This window comes from Perca fluviatilis, chromosome 8, assembly GCF_010015445.1.
Source record: "Perca fluviatilis chromosome 8, GENO_Pfluv_1.0, whole genome shotgun sequence".
In the NCBI taxonomy this organism is placed as follows: Eukaryota; Metazoa; Chordata; class Actinopteri; order Perciformes; family Percidae; genus Perca; species Perca fluviatilis.
In genome coordinates, this window is record NC_053119.1 from 3,930,788 (window position 1) to 3,948,287 (window position 17,500).

Genomic DNA, 17,500 nt, shown 5'->3' on the forward strand with positions numbered 1-17,500 from the left:
AAGAAAAGCAGGCCCAAACCATGATTCTGCCACCACCATGTTTGACAGTGGGGATGGTGTGTTCAGGGTGATGAGCTGTGTTGCTTTTACGCCAAACATAACGTTTTGCATTGTTGCCAAAAAGTTTGATTTTGGTTTCATCTGACCAGAGCACCTTCTTCCACATGTTTGGTGTGTCTCCCAGGTGGCTTTTGGCAAACTTTAAACGACACTTTTTATGGATATCTTTAAGAAGTGGCTTTCTTCTGGCCACTCTTCCATAAAGGCCAGATTTGTGCAGTATTAGACTGATTGTTGTCCTATGGACAGAGTCCCCCACCTCAGCTGTAGATCTCTGCAGTTCATCCAGAGTGATCATGGGCCTCTTGGCTGCATCTCTGATCAGTCTTCTCATTGTATGAGCTGAAAGTTTAGAGGGACGGACGGGTCTTCGTAGATTTGTAGTGGTCTGATACTCCTTCCATTTCAATATTATCGCTTGCGACAGTGCTCCTTGGGATGTTTAAAGCTTGGGAAATCTTTTTGTATCCAAATCCGGCTTTAAACTTCTCCACAACAGTATCTCGGACCTGCCTGGTGTGTTCCTTGTTCTTCATGATGCTCTCTGCGCTTTACACGGACCTCTGAGACTATCACAGAGCAGGTGCATTTATACGGAGACTTGATTACACACAGCTGGATTCTATTTATCATCATTAGTCATTTAGGTCAACATTGGATCATTCAGAGATCCTCACTGAACTTCTGGAGAGAGTTTGCTGCACTGAAAGTAAAGGGGCTGAATAATTTTGCACGCCCACTTTTTCAGTTTTTTATTTGTTAAAAAAGTTTGAAATAGCCAATGAATTTCGTTCCACTTCATAATTGGGACCCACTTGTTGTTGATTCTTCACAAAAAATTACAGTTTTATATCTTTATGTTTGAGGCCTGAAATGTGGCAAAAGGTCGAAACGTTCAAGGGGGCCGAATACTTTCGCAAGGCACTGTACATATATATATATACATACATATACATATATATATATATATATATATATATATATATATATATATATATATAACTACTACAGATTAATATACACATAATCCATAAAAGATCTGATGGAGAGACCCTCTCCATCAGAGGGGGGCTTAATTTGGGCACTCTCTACTGCATAATCCAATTAAAGTAGAAATAAACTAAAATATAGAAAAGAAAAGAAAGAGAAAAAGTAATTACGCATCAAATAGCAATATCAAATCAACAGAATACATAGGAAAGGTAAATGAACGTTAAGCGGATCTCACCGGGCCCTTTCTCCATGAAGACCACGCGGGACTGGGTGGAGATGTTGGATCCGGTGATGAGCAGCTCCGTTCCTCCGTCCACGCAGCAGCTGGCGGGACTGGCGCTCTCCACCTGAGGGAGCTCCTGGCCGGAGCGCTGGGCTGAAAACACAGTTTTAGTTTTGGTATCTACATTAGTGAAGAAACTAGAAAATATTCAACATGTAACAAGCTGGAATCAGAAGATATAAGACCACTAAGGTCTATATAAAAGAGACTTCAGATACAGTATTAGGGGACCACTAAGGCCTATATAAAAGAGACATCAGATACAGTACTAGGGGACCACTAAGGCCTATATAAAAGAAACTTCAGATACAGTATTAGGGGACCACTAAGGTCTATATAAAAGAGACTTCAGATACAGTATTAGGGGACCACTAAGGCCTATATAAAAGAGACTTCAGATACAGTATTAGGGGACCACTAAGGTCTATATAAAAGAAACTTCAGATACAGTATTAGGAGACCACTAAGGTCTATATAAAAGAGACTTCAGATACAGTATTAGGGGACCACTAAGGCCTATATAAAAGAAACTTCAGATACAGTATTAGGAGACCACTAAGGTCTATATAAAAGAGACTTCAGATACAGTATTAGGGGACCACTAAGGTCTATATAAAAGAGACTTCAGATACAGTATTAGGGGACCACTAAGGTCTATATAAAAGAGACTTCAGATACAGTATTAGGGGACCACTAAGGTCTATATAAAAGAGACTTCAGATACAGTATTAGGGGACCACTAAGGTCTATATAAAAGAAACTTCAGATACAGTATCAGGGGACCACTAAGGTCTATATAAAAGAGACTTCAGATACAGTATTAGGGGACCACTAAGGCCTATATAAAAGAGACTTCAGATACAGTATCAGGGGACCACTAAGGTCTATATAAAAGAGACTTCAGATACAGTATTAGGGGACCACTAAGGTCTATATAAAAGAAACTTCAGATACAGTATCAGGGGACCACTAAGGTCTATATAAAAGAGACTTCAGATACAGTATTAGGGGACCACTAAGGCCTATATAAAAGAGACTTCAGATACAGTATCAGGGGACCACTAAGGTCTATATAAAAGAGACTTCAGATACAGTATTAGGGGACCCCTAAGGCCTATATAAAAGAGACTTCAGATACAGTATTAGGGGACCACTAAGGTCTATATAAAAGAGACTTCAGATACAGTATCAGGGGACAGCGTTAACTCAAACCCATTTTAACGGCGTCAATTTCTTTATCGTGAGATTAACGTTCTTTTTGGCCTAGCAAACTTTGTAGTTTTTTCACATGCTGTTGCAACAACTAGTAACCTTAGAAAAACTACAACACCACACCGGATCTAGCTAGACCGGAAACACAACAACAGGCACGCTGCACACACTGGTTTGGGCTCGCGAGCCGGCCAAAGAGCACGCGGCTAACGTTACGTTTTGAGTGGATGGCGAGCTCGAGACGCCGAAATGGACGCCAATAAGAGTCTGAATGGAAAGTTTACTTTTAAAAAGTTGCCAAATGGTTCCATTGACGAGACCAAAGTGATCTGTGTGTGTTTTGTGGTTGTGAACTGAGCTATCATCGCAGCACGTCCAGTCTGAAATACCAAGTGATGGCCGAGCGCACAGCTGATGGCCGAGCGCACAGCTGATGGCTGAGCGCACAGCTGATGGCCGAGCGCACAGCTGATTGCCGAGCACACAGCTGATGGCTGAGCTCACAGCTGATGGCCGAGCGCACAGCTGATGGCCGAGCGCACAGCTGATGTGCAGCTGATGGCCGAGCGCACAGCTGATGGCCGAACACACAGCTGATGACCGAGCACACAGCTGATGGCCGAGCACACAGCTGATGACCGAACACACAGCTGATGCCAACTCCCCCCCCCCTCATCAAAAGCCAGGCGACAAAAGCACAAAGCAAGCCGATCAACTTTTCCATATTAATAAGAGCAATAAAATTAGAAAAAATTATGGGACAAAAAGAAATCAAGGTACATTTAGAATAGAAAAAAATGTGCGATTAATTGCAAGTTAACTATGACATTAATGCGATATTTTAATCGTTTGACAGCACTGTTGTTTGCATGTACTCTCGATGTGAAGAATTACCTTAGGCAAATGTAGAGTCTAAAAACACCACTTGAGCATTCAAAAAACTTGAAAGATATGCCTTTAAAAGTACATTTAGAACAGATAAAAAAAATGTGCGATTACCCCCAGTGAAGTATGGGCCATCATGCAATTAATAGCGATTAAATAATTCAATCGATTGACAGCCCTAATCTTAATAAAGCTATGGTTTCTCCGTGCTTCATTACTAGACTACAGCATTTCCGTTGAAAACAGAGGAACTACTGACTCCGCTATAAGAGAGAAAAAAAACCTCACTGATTAGGATCTGTGTTTGTCAGAAGTTTGCACCCGCATGAAGCAATATCTCACAGTCACATCGCCTGAATTTCCTCCTCTGCTTGTTTGAAAATGAACTGGTTTCGAAATGAAGGCAAAAACCTTTTCTGTCTCTCTGTTGAATGTAACATGTTGACCTCGCTGGAAGTCCCTCTGAATGGCTAAATAAGACGTAGATGTGTAAGACTTTTTAAGACCATTATGAATGATATTCAACCGTTGTGTTGTCTTACTCTCAACCAAGAACTTGTTGTCCTTCCGTCAAAAAAAAATAAATAGTATGGGCTTTTTTTCTGACGTTTTTCTCATTTTATTCAACCCAACTGTCCCGTTCTTCTTCACCTAAACCCAACTGTCCCGTTCTTCCTCACCTAAACCCAACTGTCCCGTTCTTCTTTACCTAAACCCAACTGTCCCGTTCTTTTACTTAAACCCAACTGTCGTTCTTCTTTTCCTAAACCCAATCTCTCCGTTCTTTTCATCTAAACCCAACTGTTTCCGTTCTTCTTCTACCTAAACCCAACTGTCCCGTTCTTCTTCATCTAAACCCAACTGTCCCGTTCTTCCTCACCTAAACCCAACTGTCCCGTTCTTCCTCACCTAAACCCAACTGTCCCGTTCTTCTTCACCTAAACCCAACTGCGTTCTTTCTTCATCTAAACCCAACTGTCCGTTCTTCCTCACCTAAACCCAACTGTCCTTCTTTCTTCACCTAAACCCAACTGTCCGCTTCTACACCTAAACCCAACTGTCCCGTTCTTCTCTTACCTAAACCCAACTGTCCCGTTCTTCTTCACCTAAACCCAACTGTCCTTCTTTTCATCTAAACCCAACTGTCCCGTTCTTCTTCACCTAAACCCAACTTCCGTTCTTCTTTACCTAAACCCAACTGTCCCGTTTCTTTAAAACAACTGTCCTTTCATCTAAACCCAACTGTCCTTCTTTTCATCTAAACCCAACTGTCCTGCTTCTTCTTACCATAACCTCCTCATAAACCCAACTGTCCCGTTCTTCTTCATCTAAACCCAACTGTCCCGTTTTCTTTACCTAAACCCAACTGTCCGTTCTTCATCTAAACCCAACTGTCCCGTTCTTCTTTACCTAAACCCAACTGTCCCGCGTTTCTTTGCTCTAAACCCAACTGTCCAGTTCTTCTTCATCCAAACCCAACTGTCCCGTTTTCTTTACCTAAACCCAACTGTCCGTTCTTCTTAATCTAAACCCAACTGTCCCGTTCTTCTTTACCTAAACCCAACTGTCCCGTTCTTCTTTACCTAAACCCAACTGTCCCGTTCTTCTTTACCTAAACCCAACTGTTCTGCTTTATCTAAACCCAACTGTCCCGTTCTTCTTTATCTAAACCCAACTGTCCTGTCTTCTTCTTTACCTAAACCCAACTGTCCTGCTTCTTTATCTAAACCCAACTGTCCGTTCTTCTTTACCTAAACCCAACTGTTCCGTTCTTCTTTACCTAAACCCAACTGTCGTTCTTCTTTATCTAAACCCAACTGTCCCGTTCTTCTTTATCTAAACCCAACTCTCCGCTCTTTCTTTTTACCTAAACCCAACTGTCCTGCTCTTTCTTTACCTAAACCCAACTGTCCCGTTCTTCTTCATCTAAACCCAACTTTCTTTCTAAACCCAACTGTCCCGTTCTTCTTTCACCTAAACCCAACTGTCCCGTTCTTCTTACCTAAACCCCCCTTTTCTTTTTTCTTCATCTAAACCCAACTGTCCCGTTATTCTTCACCTAAACCCAACTGTCCCGTTCTTCTTCATCTAAACCCAACTGTCCCGTTCTTCTTCACCTAAACCCAACTGTCCCGTGTGGGGGCAGTTCAGTGGAACAAGTTAGATCGTCATATTAAAGTCATTTCCAGCCTGAACTCTTTTAAAAAGAGCATCAAGGTCTGGTTACTAGAGAGGGTTGCGGAATAGATTAAAGGGCAAGTTACTATTTTTATTTATTTAAGAAAAATGTTTTTATGTTATGTCATTGAGTATCTTGTCTTGTCCTGATGTGTGTTGAGGACCACAATGGAAATAAGTCTTGGACTTTATTGTGTTTTTATCCTTGATTGTATTTGATGTCCTTTTATCATGTGTAAGGCACTCTCTTACAATTAAATAAATCAAATCAAATCAAAAAACCCAACTGTCCCGTTCTTCTTTACCTAAACCCAACTGTCCCGTTCTTCTTTACCTAAACCCAACTGTCCCGTTCTTCTTTACCTAAACCCAACTGTCCCGTTCTTCTTTACCTAAACCCAACTGTCCCGTTCTTCTTTACCTAAACCCAACTGTCCCTTCTTTACTTTACCTAAACCCAACTGTCCCGTTCTTCTTTATCTAAACCCAACTGTCCCGTTCTTCTTTATCTAAACCCAACTGTCCCGTTCTTCTTTACCTAAACTCAACTGTCCCGTTCTTCTTTACCTAAACCCAACTGTCCGTCTTCTTTTCCTAAACCCAACTGTCCCGTTCTTCTTTTACTAAACCCAACTGTCCCGTTCTTCTTTATCTAAACTCAACTGTCCCGTTCTTCTTTTCCTAAACCCAACTGTCCCGTTCTTCTTTTACTAAACCCAACTGTCCCGTTCTTCTTTACCTAAACCCAACTGTCCCGTTCTTCTTTACCTAAACCCAACTGTCCCGTTCTTTGGACGCAGCGTTTTTCAGTTGCATTTGTTTTCAGGGTATGTGTTCTTTTCATTTTGCATCGTATGTGTATTTGCAGCACGTTTGTGTATTTGGTTGTGTTGTGTGTATCTGCAGGGCGTTTGCTAAATAATGAGCACGTCATGTCAAATTAATGAAGATGTTTTGGTGTCTATTTGCGCGTGTTGCAGGGCGTTTGACCCTGTCATGCCACCGTACTTTTCCCATACTGGTATCAGTATGGGAACATCTCTGGTTAATATTAAAAGTGACTCACAGCACTCCACAGGGTTGGATGCCGTCTGCAGCCACAGCATCTGGCCGTCCGGCTGAGGGACTCCGACCCTGAACACAACCCGCACCCTTGTGTTCTTCCTCCCGATATCCACCTCTCCTTTCTTCAGCTCGATGTCGGCATTACGCAGCTTCAAGATGCCGGCACAGTCGATGCTGGGGAAGAGAAAACCCACAAAAAGACAAACCGTTTTCAAAGATACGCAGAAGAAACCGAATAACTGGAGAAAGTCAGCAGTCTCAGCAGCTAAAAAAAAATGCACTGGCATTTAAAAGGAAAAGTTCCACATTGTGTTGAACTTTTCCTTTAGGAATTAGTGATTTAAAAAAATGGTTTCTGAGGTTTCTGAGCTAAAAGCCAGGAAGAGGTTTTTTCTAAATACTTTACTGTTTTCAAAAACTGTGTTATAGGGCTGCAAATGTTATTATCTGGATGAATGGAGTAGTTGTTTGGTCTCTAAAATGTCAGAAAATTAAGAAAAATGTGGATCAGTGTTCCCCCAAAAGCCCAAGATAACGTTCTCAAATGTCTTTGATTTAGAGGCCGCTTGAAACGCTGTACTGATCATGTTTCATTGGCCAGTTACCGTGCCACGTGCACATGTTAGTGCACGGGGCCACTACGTGACAAACCCTATGGAGCCTACCACGTGTGAACATATTTCGACAGAGTGACAGTGTGAGTGAAGAAATAGATAGAGACAACTTAATGAATCAGAGAAGAGAAAGAAAAGTTGTGTCCTGTTCTCTTTATTTATATATTGTATACTGTCCAACCACTAGAACATGTCCTGTTCTGTAGACATGGTCCTTATTTATATATTTTATACTGTCCAACCAGTAGAACATGTCCTGTTCTGTAGACATGGTCCTTATTTATATATTTTATACTGTCCAACCAGTAGAACATGTCCTGTTCTGTAGACATGGACCTTATTTATATATTGTATACAGTCCAACCAGTAGAGCATGTCCTGTTCTCTAGACATGGTCCTTATTTATATATTTTATACTGTCCAACCAGTAGAACATGTCCTGTTCTGTAGACATGGTCCTTATTTATATATTTTATACTGTCCAACCAGTACAAAATGTCCTTATTTATTTATTTATATATTCATGTTGGACCAGTCCAATATGACATGTCAGTTGAAATAAACCTTTATTTGTTATGAATCTATTTTGATGTGTTTTCCCGTAACTTTTGTAATTTTACATATGTTTAATAATATCGAACTTAATATCGATATCGCAAAATCACATTTTGTCAATATCGTGCAACCCTAGTTTTTCCAAGGAGGCGTTGCAGAGGCGTGGTTGGAACAGAACTGGGAAATACTTTGCCGTTTGTTAGCGGGTTTTCTTGGCAATTTTGTGTTTCTCACCTTGCATGTGGGATTAAACTGCCTTGATTCCCATCGTCAATCAATCAATCAATCAATCAATCAACATTTATTCATATAGCACTTTACAGCAACCAGGAGGTACACAATGTGCTTTACATCAAGAACCAAGAATAAAACTTAACATACAATAAAAAGAACAAAACATAGAAAACTACTAATAGCTGCAGTTTTTGTGAGTGGTTTAAAGTGCCCATATTATGAAAGAAATCCCTTTTTCTGGTGATTTGGGGTGTTATTTAGTGGGGGGGAATTTTTACTCCATCTTTTTTTTTGTGTGGGAAAACGTTTTTTGTTTTTTTCTTGCCTTCAGTCTCCTGGTGAGCTGGTCAAAATCGGCACGGCTTGTGACGTCACTAGCCGAAACGAGCTGGCTAACCGCAACTGTTAGCTCGTAACGTTAGCATGCTAACGCTAGCATGCTACCTCGTTCTCAATAGCAAAGCACTGCTACAACACACACAAGTTCACCATAATCTCCAGAAGAACTACTTCCATGTGCTCCCTGGTTTAGAAGAAGTCTCCCAGCTAATCCTGCCTTGTAACTGACTGAAGTTGGAGAAACAGCCTTTCTTTTACTGTCTACGGAGCTAGCTGACATCTGATCTACGACCTGAGCTACGTGCGAGTGCAATCAAAGATAGTACAGAAGAAGAAAAGAGGTCTCACTCTGTAGCTAAAACAGAAACCAGGTGAAAAGAGGATCTGCAGCAGTGAGAGAGAGCTGTGCAGTACAACAAAAATATGGTGTTTTTTGAAAATTAAACCATGTAAACCTATTCTGGTACAACTTTAAAATACAGTTATGAACCTGAAAATGAGCATAATATGAGCACTTTAAAGTTTGATTGGTGTCTATAGGTGAAAGTATGAAGTAGGAGTAGCATTTTGAAGTACCTGGCGGACATGTTGTTGCCTGGAAGAAGAGGGATCTCCAGGACTTTGGCGCCGCCCGTGATCTTCTCCTGGCAGCTGGTGGTAACCGTCTTCCCCGTCACCCGGTGAACCTGGTAGAAGGAGTGCGGCCGGAGGCAGCGCTCGTCCGCGGTGCCGATGAACAGCAGCAGGCTGAGCGGCTGCTCGCTGTATCCCAGCAACTGAAGAAGACACAAAATGCAGTCATGTGATGAACAGCTGCTCTTCCTGTATCTTCCTCCTGAACGCAAAGGCTTAAAACCCTGCTCTTTACTAAGGTCTATGACTGAGTTTGTTTGTTGTTTTTGTTCTGTTTTCCATCCGTCTGTCTGTCTGTCTGCGTGCCTGAGCTTGTGTGTTCGTGCTTGGGTGTGTCTGCCTGTCTGTCTGTCTATGTGCCTGCGTGCGTGGGTGTGTCTGCCTTTCTGTCTGTCTGTCTGTCTGTCTGTCTGTGCTTGTGTGTTCGTGTGTGGGTGTGTCTGCCTGCCTGTCTGTCTGTCTGTCCATCTGTCTGCGTGCCTGTGTTTGTGTGGGTGTGTTGCTTTGTCTTTTTATGTGCTCTGCGCGTGCGTGTCGTCTGTCTGTCTGTCTGTCTGTCTGCGTGTCTGTGTTTGTGTGTGGGTGTGTCTGCCTGTCTGTCTATGTGCCTGGGTGCGTGGGTGTGTCTGCCTGCCTGTCTGTCTGTCCATTTGTCTGCGTGCCTGTGTTTGTGTGTGGGTGTGTCTTCCTGTCTGTCTATGTGCCTGCGTGCGTGGGTGTGTCTGTCCGTCTGTCTGCGTGCCTGTGTTTGTGTGTTTGTGTGTGGTTGTGTCTGCCTGTCTGTCTATGTGCCTGCGTGCATGGGTGTCTGCCTGTCTGTCTTTCTGTCTGTCTGTCTGCGTGCCTGTGTTTGTGTGTTCGTGCGTGGGTGTGTCTGTCTGTCTGTCTGTCTGTCTGCGTGCATTTGTGCCTGTGTGTGTGTGCGGTATATTTTAAGTTCTGTATAGATCTGTGCACTCACTGGTTCTTTTTATAATTACACATATTTGCACATATTTTACTATCTCTTGTCGCTTGTCTATAAATCACATTGTGTTACACTGATTTGTATTAAATGTGCTATACAAATAAAGCTTGATTGATTGATTGTATATATCTCTGAGGTTAAATATACCAGAAAGAGTCATGGAATTAAAATAACGAGAAACAAAATCCATCCTATTGTGACTAAGTGGATTTACATTTGGCAGCACATTCTGCCATTTTCATCCACTTCCTGGACCAATCAAGTGTGAAGGAATAGTAAATAACTCCGATATCAATCTGATGTGCGTCAAGTATGAAGCTGAAGCCAAAATGTCGTTAGCCTCTCTGGACAATAAGAGCGCTTTGACACCTGCCTCGGACCCGACAAGCGTCCCGAGACCTCCTTGATGAGGTGGTCTCGGTACGCTTTTCAATCACGCTCTGGAGCGGTTCGTAGAGGTGTTGAAATTGATCAAATAATCGATGCTTGGAATCATGGACGATGCTGCATCGATAATCGGCCGGGTCATAATCGATTATTTCTGTTTATAATGTAATGTAGGCCTAACAACATTTCTGTTTACATATTCTGGTATGTTTTGCACATTCAAGAAGTGCCATGTGCTCAGTGCTGTATAGTTTTATGTATCCAAGTTATTTAGAATTAGAGCACTGCAGAATGTTTGGTTTTTGAAGCTTGAAAAGCTATGAATTAAATATCCTACATGGCTTTAATAGAAAAATGTATTTGACGCATCGTGATGCATCGAGATATCGAATAGCTGACGTGATAATCGTAATCGAATCGGGAGACCAGTGAAGATTCACACCTCTAGCGGCTCGTTTGTGGTGAGAACGTGAACGTCTCCTGTAGTCAGGTGTGCGTTGAGAGCAGCAAACTGGAGCAGCTTCAGGGTTTCTCTCACAGAAACAGACAGCGGTCAAGCTCGCCGTCCGTCACTCGCAACTCCCGTGGTGACACCAGCCTGCGCTAAAGTTGGAGACTTTGGGACGTCTGATTATTTCAATGAAATGAGCTGGTTTGACCTAGCCCTGGGAAAACCCTGACGAACTCCCGGCAAATTTGAGATTTGCTCTGCAAGTCAGTCTGGCCAAGAGCCTATTCAAGCCCATTTCCATTTTTTTCCAAATCGAGACACCAATCACAACCGTTGAGGAGGGCTCTACACCAATCACAGCCGTTGAGGCGGGCTCTACACCAATCACAGCCGTTGAGGCGGGCTCTACACCAATCACAGCCGTTGAGGAGGGCTCTACACCAATCACAATAGCACGTTGAGGAGGGCTCTACACCAATCGCAACGGGTTATTTTTTAGCGGAAAACGCTCTACACCAATCACAACCGTTGAGGCGGGCTTTACACCAATCACAACCGTGAGGAGGGCTCTACACCAATCACAGCCGTTGAGGCGGGCTCTACACCAATCGCAACCGTTGAGGCGGGCTCTACACCAATCACAACCGTTGAGGCGGGCTTTACACCAATCACAACCGTTGAGGCGGGCTCTACACCAATCACAACCGTTGAGGAGGGCTCTACACCAATCACAACCGTTGAGGAGGGCTCTACACCAATCACAACCGTTGAGATGGGCTTTACACCAATCACAACCGTTGAGATGGGCTCTACACCAATCACAACCGTTGAGGCGGGCTCTACACCAATCACAACCGTTGAGGCGGGCTTTACACCAATCACAACCGTTGAGGCGGGCTTTACACCAATCACAACCGTTGAGGCGGGCTTTACACCAATCACAACCGTTGAGGCGGGCTCTACACCAATAGTCCATTAGTCATGTCTGATGCTGTTTTCATGCTGAATGACTTATTTCCAAGAAACGTACGAGCACATCTCTGGTAAACACAAGAATTAAGAATTGACATTTTACCTAATAGATATCACCGTGAAACCTACTTTGATTGCTTTCATTAAGGCAGTTATTTGTTGTATTACACTTTTTCTGAAATGCGTTTAAATATGCAAAGGAGGCATTATCTTATTCAATATATGCATCCTTTTAGCATGACTCTTTGCCGAGAAACTCAGATTTACAGATCTGTCGATTAAATCAACTAATCGATTATTCGATACAATTGAATGAGTGTTAGTCGACTACGAATTTCTTCGATCGAGCACAGCCCTAAAGTTTACAAACTCAACTATGAACTATAGGTGTAAAAAACGCCCCAAACTCAAAGCAGAACACAAACAGAAATGAAAAAAAACAAAACAATTTCTGGTTTTACAGAGGATCCATTTAATTGTTTCTGAATGGATTCAACCAATGATATTTTTGAACTGTGGGAGGGAGCTAAGCTAGTTCTTTCCCTCTTGTTTCCAGTGTTGTTAAAATGTCATTATGTCTCCCGTACAACGACAGAAAAGTAAAGCTGATCTGAGACAACAAGGCGAGCGGTTTTCAAAGTAAAAGTTGTCGCACAATTTAGTTTTCATCACTGTGTAAAATAAAAGTCCTGCTCTGATGTCATGTTTGATCTTTCAGAGAGATCAGTTGGTTTCCTGTGTGAGCCCGCAGCTTTCACTGTGAGTTTTTTTTATTTATACTTTTTTTTTTACACACATGTTGCAGCATAGAAACTCATCTGGCTTCAGCAGCGGCTGGAGAATGTGACTCCCCAGAATAGCGCTGCTGGTGTCCATTACACGGACACCCAGGAAACACTCGTTTGGTTCCTCGAGAGTATTTTAATCCAAACCAGCAGCTTTTTTTTTTACATTGTTTTTTACATTTTGTCCCCAATCGGGGATACAGGGTTCATACGCATTTTAACCAATACTTTTCCATGACTTTTTGGCAAATTTCCATGACTATGTATTCCTGAAAATCTCACAACATTATACAACAATAATACAAATCTGCGTTAAAGTTTACCCTCAGAGGTTTAACTATAAAATTAATGACAATTTATGTGGTTCATAGTGGGATTTGTAATATCGCTCCCAGAATACAACGTTAAGGTTAAGATGACATGAAATAATTTTTTTATTAAACACGACAAGACAAGCCAGACCCACATCCAGATGTTGTGGTCTGGGAACTCACCATTGGTCAGGGCTCAATCCGAGGGGCGGGATAAACGGTTGTCTTTCAAATTCCCTCTGCACGCAATAGGATAGCGCTCCAACCAACCAGAGCAACGAAGAAGGTAGAGAAGCTGGTTGATAGAATAAACTTTTGCCGTATCCGGTCGGCAAAACTCTGACACAACACATCTTCCTTTTTAAGAATGACTTCAGAGCCGTTCTTTGTTCTTTTCTCAAAGAAAAGCTGAACTCCAAGTCTTCCAGAAGACCGCTGTTCACCAGCTGCAGCAGCAGCCATAAGCCCCGCCCACCGACTCTATAAATGGACTGTTTTTATATCAATGTGAAAGCGCTTTTCTAGTCTTAACGACAACTCAAAGCGCTTTAACATAGTACAGGAACTTTTCACCATTCACACACATTCATACACTGTGGCCGAGGCTGCCGCACAAGGTGCCACCTGCTCATCAGATAAACACTCACACACACACACACATTTACACTCCGATGGCGCAGCATCGGGGGCAACTCAGGGTTCAGTGTCTTGCCCAAGGACACTTCGGCAACTGCAGGGCCAGGGATCGAACCACCAACCTTGGGATTGGCAGGCGACCTCTCTACCACTTAGCCACAGCCGCCGCTCTATACACGATGTGATTGGCCTGACTAGAGTTTGGTTTTTCAAGCTCGCAAGTCAACAGAGAGTGCCTAAACCCCCCCCCTCCCTGGCTGCAACTTACATTTGCTGCCACTAGGGTGCGTCTAGATTTCTAGGTTAGTATTATTATGCTGTGTTAAAAAAATGTCCATGATTTTTTCAAAACTTTCTGGGTCTTTTTATTTTTCAAAAACCTTTCCAGGCCTGGAATTTGCATTTTTTTTTTAAAATTCCATAACTTTTCCATTTTTTTTCCAAACGTATGAACCCTGTAGTATAAAAATTATTGATCAGAGGCAGGGATACGTAGACCCAAAAGGGGGGAAATCCCACGCAACCCCCCCCCCTCCCCGACAAATTGCACTCTGCTTACCTTGATGACAGGATGTCCTCCGGTAGGTGCCTTGATGGACCCTCGGCTGCCCTCCGTCTCGTAGTGCGCCCTGTGGTAGGATCGGGGCTGGACCTCCACCTTTAACTCACACTGGTCAAACTGGCTGGGCAGAGGCCAGTCGAGAGGGGGCATAGACGAGCTCCTAAAGGGCAGAGAAATCAGACGCACACAGATCATGTACTGTACACTAGGGCTGCACAATATATCGTTTATTTTCATCGTCGTCGCGATATCAACATGGCGCAAAAAAGTAGGGATGTGCTGTGTGATTTTGACCCCCCTCCGAGCCCTAATCTACACTATTCCTTAAAAGGTGCCCTGCCACACGTATTTCATGACTTTGTGGTAATGTCTGAAGGTCTACCATGGACTCTGTAACCGTGGTTACCTTGTTTCAAGCCATTCTAGCGTGGTATAGAAAGCCTGCAGGAAGACGCAGCTCGATTTCTGCCAGTTTTCATTAATATTCAAGAAGCTAAGCTGTTTGAATCTGATTGGCTAACAGCCAGCCAATGAGAGCCTGGCTGTCAGCATCCTTTACCCAGGGCAACTGGGCGAGCTCATGAATAGTAATGAGCTCAGGCAGCATGATGTCAGACTGACCAGCTTTTGTGATTGGTCTGATTTCTCTGCTTATTTCTGTTCAGTGGCTAGAGCTGACAGAGGAGGTAGCAGTTCATTTTCACATTCACAACATAACACACACACACACACACACACACACACACACACACACACACACACACACACACACATATATGGACCTGACATATTTCAAAAAAATACAAGTTAAAACAGTTTTGTGTGGCAGGGCACCTTTAAAGTAGTGGATCTCTGAAGGGAGTACCAGGGTTATCAGAAAAAGTTTCCTACAGCAGTTGAAGGACAGAAATTCAGAAACTAGACATTATCTCAGTCAGAGGATGTTTAAAGTTACACATTTTGGGAAATATGCTTTCACTTTATGACGTAGAGTTAGTCCTCCTGCACACTGGCTGCGTGGCGTGAGCGTGTCAGCTGCGTGGCGTCTCCGTTTATATATTTCAGCTCCCATGTTAACAGGTTTGTCACTGTGTGACACGCACGTCTGGGGCGCGGCTCGAGAAAAACACGTGCACGCTAGAAATAGGACCGACACCTATTTTTCACGCGACACGCGAGCGTGTTGGAAGCGTTTCCAGACAAAATACAATACTAAAAGATGTTTATATGTCGTTTAGACACAAATACATCTTAATAAATGACATGTTGATGTGTGAAAGTCTCGAGGTTTTGACATAAATGCAGATATATACAGTACAGGCCAAAAGTTTGGACACACCTTCTCATTCAATGTGTTTCTTTATTTTCATGACTATTTACATTGTAGATTCTCACTGAAGGCATCAAAACTATGAATGAACACATATGGAATTATGTACTTAACACAAAAGTGTGAAATAACTGAAAACATGTCTTATATTTTAGATTCTTCAAAGTAGCCACCCTTTGCTTTTTTTGATAACTCTGCAAACCCTTGGTGTTCTCTCAATGAGCTTCATGAGGTAGTCACCTGAAATGGTTTTACCTTCACAGGTGTGCTTTGTTTTCCCTTATTAATAAAAAAGCAAAGATTTCTTGTTTCTTGTTTGAGATTGTATATTGTCATATTCTTTTGTGTTGCATTATCTTGTATGTTGTTGTCTTCCTGCCTCGGGACTACAGGTGAAAATGAGCGTTTATGCTATAACCTGGCTCATTTACAGTCAGTACAGAAATGTTAGATTGTTGATAAAGCCTGGAAACTAGCTGTATTATCATCGTGCCAACCTGAACAGAGGAGGGTTCCCAGGTTCGGGTTTGCTCCAGCTGAAGTGGGACGGCACCTGGAAGAAGAGATCAGCCAGGCCGTCCTGTTGGCGCCTGTCCTCGCCGGGAGAATCCAGGAAGGGCTCCAGCCCCGGGTCCCCCTGATTGGCCGAGAGGCCCAGCTGGGCCCCCGAGGTCCTCCTGGTCTTGGAGGGGACGTCCAGATCCTGGTAACCGCACATCAGGAGGGACCCCAGGACGCCGCCGGGGCTCCCCACCCAGGTGTCGTCCGTCACGCTGCCGCGCGGGGAGGCGCCCGGCGTGGGGCTGGGGGAGTGGTGAGGGGACGGCGAGCGGGCGTTGGCGTCGGCACCGCTGTGGCGTCTCTTCCCGCACGGCGACGTCGGTCTGGATGACGGCCTGAGAAAGACGTGCGGTCAGGGATTAGTGGGCATTCACACCAAGAAAAGTGTTTCCTGGTGATTTGCCACAGAGTGTGACGGCACATTTGTATGACATCCTGTTGTGTTCTTAAACCCCCCAACAAATAATAGATACCGGAGTCGTCCAGCCTGTTTCCTTGGATTAGGGTGGCCCCTAAATCATGGTTGCAGGCTGTCGCCATGGCCCTACTACGTCCTGCTACGCCCTGCAGTGCCCTGCTACGCCCTGCTACATCCTGCTACGTCCTGCAGTGCCCTGCTACACCCTGCTACGTCCTACTACGCCCTGCAGTGCCCTGCTACGTCCTGCAGTGCCCTGCTACACCCTGCTACATCCTACTACGTCCTGCCACGCCCTGCAGTGCCCTACTACACCCTGCTACATCCTACTACGTCCTGCAGTGCCCTACTACACCCTACTACATCCTGCTACGCCCTGCAGTGCCCTACTACACCCTACTACATCCTGCTACGCCCTGCAGTGCCCTACTACACCCTGCTAAGCTTACGTCTCTACTACGCCCTGCAGTGCCCTGCTACACCCTGCTACATCCTGCTACGCCCTGCAGTGCCCTGCTACGTCCTGCTGTGTCCTGCTACGTCCTCCTGCTACGTCCTGCAGTGCCCTGCTACGTCCTGCTATATCCTGCTACGCCCTGCAGTGCCCTACTACACCCTGCTACATCCTACTACGTCCTGCAGTGCCCTACTACACCCTACTACATCCTGCTACGCCCTGCAGTGCCCTACTACACCCTACTACATCCTGCTACGCCCTGCAGTGCCCTACTACACCCTACTACATCCTACTACGCCCTGCAGTGCCCTACTACACCCTACTACATCCTGCTACGTCCTGCAGTGCCCTGCTACGTCCTGCTACATCCTACTACGTCCTGCAGTGCCCTGCTACGTCCTGCAGTGCCCTGCTACGTCCTGCAGTGCCCTGCTACGTCCTGCTACGTCCTGCCACGCCCTGCAGTGCCCTGCTACGTCCTGCTGTGTCCTGCTACGTCCTGCTATATCCTGCTACACCCTGTAACATCATGCAGTGCCCTGCTACACCCTGCTCTGCTGTGCTGTGCTATCAACTACTATTTCTAGTCATAGTTCCATTGTCTTTATTGTG

At 44.1% G+C, this 17,500-nt stretch overlaps 1 protein-coding gene across 1 annotated transcript in view; it reads right to left on the minus strand.

Moving 5' to 3' along the window:
• Positions 1–17,500, minus strand: part of LOC120564132 (nuclear factor of activated T-cells, cytoplasmic 3-like) — a 58,743-nt gene that overhangs the window by 19,744 nt on the left and 21,499 nt on the right. The window contains exons 3-7 of the mRNA XM_039808856.1: positions 15,950–16,348; positions 14,120–14,282; positions 8,995–9,194; positions 6,678–6,850; positions 1,289–1,429 (exon numbers count right to left, since the gene is read on the minus strand). Of these exons, the coding sequence (XP_039664790.1) occupies positions 1,289–1,429; positions 6,678–6,850; positions 8,995–9,194; positions 14,120–14,282; positions 15,950–16,348 (1,076 nt within the window). The remainder of the gene's footprint in view (positions 1–1,288; positions 1,430–6,677; positions 6,851–8,994; positions 9,195–14,119; positions 14,283–15,949; positions 16,349–17,500) is intronic.